Source organism: Haliotis rufescens, unplaced genomic scaffold (genome assembly GCF_023055435.1).
Source record: "Haliotis rufescens isolate VD_foot unplaced genomic scaffold, xgHalRufe1.0.p SCAF_11, whole genome shotgun sequence".
NCBI lineage: Eukaryota > Metazoa > Mollusca > Gastropoda > Lepetellida > Haliotidae > Haliotis > Haliotis rufescens.
Window position 1 is genome coordinate 14,946,533 of NW_025963791.1, and position 6,000 is coordinate 14,952,532.

Below are 6,000 nucleotides of genomic sequence, written 5' to 3' on the forward strand. Positions count from 1 at the left end.
TCATGAACACAGAAAAATGATTGAATTAAAAATAGAATGTTAAAAAATACACATTTGATTATACATGTTATAGGACCACTGCAATAACATTCCATGACATTCTTGGTACGAGATCATAGTAATCACCATGACACCATGCTTTATTGAACTTTGCATGCAAAAGGGGCAATTCAGAAAGTGTATTCAACAAAACAAATAGAAGACAGTAATATCAAATGTATGCATATCATGCCAATCAACAGGTTAAATTTACATGCTTGAACATGTTGAAACAGGTTTAATCCATGCATATTTGAACAACAGTAGACCAACAACATAAACATCAACCCAGATCCATCAATCTTTCATTACCAATATATAAGAAACACATCAGGCACATTCTTGAAATAATCTATCCATCATCCTCTGCAGGCAGCAAGATCTTCAAGATGCACATTATGTAGTCTTACAACTGCAAACTTTGTACATTCCTTTAACATATCCATCTATACCAAGCATAGAAACCAAACCCATCGATCAGAAAATCCAAGTTTGGTGTACCTAAACCATTCATGGAACAATCCTTCTCATCTGACCCATCTGGACACTGTAAAATCCCATCACATATACAAAATCGAGCAACACAGGTGCCATCAGCACACAGGAATGTGTTGGGGTCATATAGACACTGGTACTCAGAAAAGTGCCCGAATATGTTGTGATCCAAGTTGTAGGCTGAGTTCCAAACATAGTCCAACTGGTGGGAAGAGCTGTCCACCAACGCCCAAGACTTGTCTAAATGTGAGATGCAAATGTCAGGAAGTCCTTCAATGCTTATCTCCTGTACACAAGCCTCGTAACTAAAATGTGTATCTAACATGTAAATATACACAATCAACACGACCATACAACATGCTACACAAACATATCAACAAAACTAAATCGGACTGTCAAATGAGAATGAGAGGCAGATGAAATTCAACTTAAGTAAAAAAAAGTAAAACCTGTTATGAAATTTTTTACGATCAGTTTCAACATAACTAAACTTTGCTACTAAAATGAGATTCATGCATGTCACAGTATACAACTTTCTGTAATATTGCAATTATATGTGTGTACTGTACTATAGCCACCCAAAATGTTGTTTACTGAATGATCTTACTGTTTTCAATGCATTTTTAATTTTTTTGAAACATTTATCAAAATGTGAAATTACCAAATACATGTACATTGCTTCACCTAAACCATCAGAGATAATGTTTACATCTACTATGATATTTACAGAGAGATAGTCAAGCTAATTCAGAATGACAGATCTCATAAGTGTTGTGTTGCTGTTCTTGTTCCTCATATGTACTGTTCAGATACAGTGTCACTTAATCACGTTCTGATTTGTTACCCTGTGTACCATTGCAATGAGCAAAATTGCTGAGCAAAATGCTATTAACAGGTGTGTTCAGCATTGTTTAGTCATGTTGACATAAAATTAAATATGATTAAACAATTCTTTGATCTGAAAATAATTACAGTTATCTTCAAGTTAAATACACAAAATATTAAGTATTTCAAGTACATTTAAAGTATCAATTCAAGTATTGATCATATTAAAAAAACAGGTTATATGACGTAAAATTGTGGAAAATACACTTAAATACAAACTAACTATATGATGATTTATAGGTTGTAAAAAACAATATAGACTAATGTTTGAGGATGAAATCCAGACCAATTACCAACACTAGAATCGGAAATCCTTCTCTCCGAGTAAAATTCACTTCATTACTCAGTACTTCACAAAGCACTCACTTTCCAATCTTTAGACACTAATCTCAGTAGCTGCTCCAGGACAAACCTGATAAAACCAAGGTGTATAATATAGAAGTACTGCACTGATATTAAATAGTATACTTACTGTAAAAACTGACTTGCTGTGTTGTTAGTTGTATACATGTCAGCAGCATTAGGACACAGGTCAGAATAACCTGTGTCGGCGCTGACGGCGTTGTCGCCATCTTGTGTGTCTCCCTTGGAGTTGAGGTTGGGGTAGCTGCAATAGATTTGAATATTAAAACCCCTGATCCTAATTCATTGTCTGTCCTCTGGTAAATAAACCAATATTTGGATAAACTGAATCATGCATTAAGTAATGTTTTTATCCAATTCATGATATTGGTTTACCTATACACGCAAAAACCATATACCAGTACCTAGAAAGTGCTCTAAAAAGTAAACGTAGTCATGCAATTTCTTACTCAAATTCACATCAGATAATTTTTTTTAATCCCACAATCACAAAGTAGCCCTAATCCTATAATGCAATACATGTATTTTGTTTTACTCTTGAATTATCAAACTATATAAACATACTAAAGATAAAATGATATACTAGTTATTAATGATTTCAAGAAAACACAAGGAATTGTGTGAGTACTGTGTATCATAACAGACATACAGCTAGTACAGTAAACATGTTAGCATTTCATTTTCACAACTTAGACAGAAATTATAAGAGCTACCAATGGTTACACAATTTCACACTTACAGATTAACATTCAAAACAAGAATAATAAGACTAATGCCAAATTGACTTCTAATTCTACTCAAACAGTAAGATAGTCATGACAGTTGCTTGTTGCATACAGAAAGAATTATCAGCTCTCCTATAACACCGTCTTTTCTCTTTCATATTTCAGACACATTTTTATCATATTGACAAATTTGGAAACATATTACATAAAATGTTAAAATTTCAAGAACATGCTGTTATATACTCTGATAATAAGCAAGGTTTTCTTTTCATGAATGAATACTTGAAGCCCTGCCCTCTGGAGTGCATGAACGCGTATCGTCGCGATGACAATAGCTAAACCAGCCTTCTAACTTGCCTAACAAGTTCTCTGTAGGGCTGACTATATTCCACTCCCAGGCGACAGATTTAGACATGATAGAATAAACTGGGTCATGCTGGATAGGGGACAAATGTCTTTATAAACCTGCTCAACGCTAAAGATAATGTTATAGTATCATTCCAGTACAATTAGCACCTAAATATTAATACTGATTATGTTCAAGAGATTAATGGCTAAAAAACATTTATTTGATAATGCTGACAAGCATGTTTGTTTCCAAGCAGTTTCAAATGTGACTAACTTTCAATGTTTAAAATATGCAAATCATTTATTCATCTAATTTTACATTAAGATTCAGGACAAGCTATGCAATATTAAGCAACTGCCTTTTCTCTATACAAACATACCATGTCAAACTCATGCACATTGCTCCATTTGAATGAAGTCTCCTTACATTGAATACAATAAAGTGACAACTAGAAAAGTACAATGAATTTTAAGGGAAGTTAATGTTTAAAGTTAGCACCAATACATATGAAACAAACATCTAACACCATGTACACAGCAGAGTCTGTACTATGGCATTACACAAAGATTACTGATAATGACAATATAGTCTTAACACTTTATCAAATGCAAATAAGAATCTAAATACACTATTTATGAAATATAAAATATATCATTGGTTTGTGTACCATTATCTTATCAATTAAAGTAATTTACAGGCAAATATTCATGCCAATAGTATAGCGAGTAAAACATGAAGTCAAAATAAAGATATTTTTTCTTGTCATGTCCTGTTTGAAGATAATATATAATTCAATGAAAGAAAGTAACAAGACCATCCCTCTGTTAAAATATTTGTCCATAGATTACACAAATTACCGTCCTTCGCAGGAGACCCTGTTGTGTCTATAAAGCATTAAAAACCTTATCTTTGGCCACAAACATCCAACAAGTTTATACTCATATATTGTAAGATGTATTTCACCTGATAATCTGTTTGAAGTGGACTGCATTAGGTATTTCTTAGAATGATGACAATCTATTTTCATATTGTCACATACAGTAGGCCTATTCATTAGCAAGAGACAGTTCATGAATGTGTTATGTTTTTCAGATTGTTACGTTTTGGGGAAATATCGATAAATATTTCATTAACAAAACACATCAAAATCAACTGACTTCCCTCTTACGTTCAAAATAACATGTGGGAGTTTTATTATAACAGATGACACAGTGGTCGTATGCAGTAACTCGCCTTGCCAAAGCAACTAAATCAACACGACTGAAAAAAATCAATCACCTCAACTTCATATGTACAATCATCCACAAATCATTGTACTATGTCTATTGAATTATGTGAACAAATTAATCGAAGAGATTTTGACATTACAACGACAAATTATACCTGATTGAAACTAAAAACCCGTTCCTAACACTAACAAACACGCGTAACGTTGTACAGGGCGGTGACAGCAATTGCAGAGTCTTTTACAGCATTTCAGACGCTAACTCTGTATTTTACATATATACACTAGCACACAATATTCCTCACCTTTTCGAAATGTCCAATCCCTCCAATGATAAGTTAATCACAACCGGAGAGAAAGAATAACAGAAACACAGGTAAAGTGAATGTAACCGGCAGCTTTGCCACCACACCTTGTGAGACCCGTTATGATATGCTGTCGGATATATCCCATTGGTTTTCATAATACAAGGCTGCGCCGACCGGTTATTTTGGAATGCCTTCAATAGGCAGAGACGGTATACAGCAACTTGCAGAACCGGTTCGAGCACTGACGCAGCCATCTTTGAAAACATTGCCATGTGAAACAATATTAATAGCAACCAATCAAAACCGTTTTACTGCGTAAAGCTACGCGTCCATCTTCGTATCTTGTTATCGTACTCGCTCACTCTATGTTGGTGAGAGTGCTTCAGTCAACTGTCAAGTCTTAGTGTTGAAACTTTTTTTTCCAACAATGGTAAATAATCAACAAAAATTGAAAAAACAAGGTGAGGTTATGTTTTATCTTTGTGTATAAAAAAAATGTCACATGCTGTTTATATTTATATTTGAAAGTGAATCGTCAATTAACAGCGGGGAGTCTTAATTGGACTTCCTGGCAACAAGCGTTATCCATGGACAGGCAGTTGCAGGTGGTATTTGTCTTCGAACAATAAACATTTAAACTGTAATTTGTGTTTTTTCTCTTTACATAAAGTCGTTATATATCACAACTTCTACAACTATACTTATCGTATCCCTTAACTTTATTTAATCCCTGCGTGACCGTGGTGTGCATGCATGCATTGCACCAATCAAAACCCGATGATGTTGCCGCCTATTTGTTATCTCTATATTATACACGTCCACATTCTTATGTGCATAATAAGGAATCTGGCGTACATGTGTATCGTAGATAATCTCCGGAAATAAATACACCAGATTAATACCGCCACGTGCAAGAACAGTACTATAACAACATTGTTAATCATGTTTATTGAGCCTGGGTAATCTGTCAAATATCCCACCTCTGCGGTGATCATATAGCACTACTGTGTGTTTAGCGTGTGCCCCGGAACTGGTGGAAAAGCCGGAGGCGTTGCGCCAGCCTGACCCAGCCACACCCCAGGGGACTGAACCACCCTACCGTGAAATCACCAGATTATTATATTTATATAGTCGACTACAGTGTGTCTAATGACCCATCAGTTTGACTTACTATTGTACAGAATGAGTATTGTTTAATCCCGCATAATATTTTACAGCTATTCACAGTGAAATGTTTATTAATTATTTGCTTTCCGTGTATCTTGGTGTACGGAACATGAAGATGAATGTAGAGCTCTACATGTTTGTTCGCTTGCGTTCCTTTGAAAACAATAATGACGCTAAAATGTCGGGTTGCAATCCATAAAATACAAGAATACCAATCAATATGTTAAGAATTGAAAGACATTGAAAGACATACATGTTTTTAACTGTTTGGCATTCTAGAAGTTGGTGAGTAAATAGGAAAAGGTACAACTTTATGGATAACAACTTATGGTTGTACTAGCCAGAAGTTGTTATCCATAAAGTTGTACGTGTTTTTACTATGTAAACTGTTATAAGAGCATGGCTGTAAGATACAATTACCCTCCCCATAATCAATAAAGGTAC

At 34.5% G+C, this 6,000-nt stretch overlaps 1 protein-coding gene across 4 annotated transcripts in view; it reads right to left on the minus strand.

Moving 5' to 3' along the window:
- LOC124110627 overlaps positions 1–4,538 on the minus strand; it is a 120,236-nt gene extending 115,698 nt beyond the window's left edge. For 2 of the 4 annotated variants that reach the window (XM_048392282.1, XM_046469936.2), the window contains exons 1-2: positions 4,387–4,538; positions 1,892–2,026 (exon numbers count right to left, since the gene is read on the minus strand). In XM_048392282.1, coding sequence (XP_048248239.1) covers positions 1,892–1,991 — 100 coding nt within the window. In that variant the 5' untranslated portion in view covers positions 1,992–2,026; positions 4,387–4,538. The remainder of the gene's footprint in view (positions 1–1,891; positions 2,027–4,386) is intronic. The other 2 variants (XM_048392284.1, XM_048392283.1) reach the window with 1 other exon arrangement.
- Positions 4,539–6,000: the final 1,462 nt, after the last annotated feature.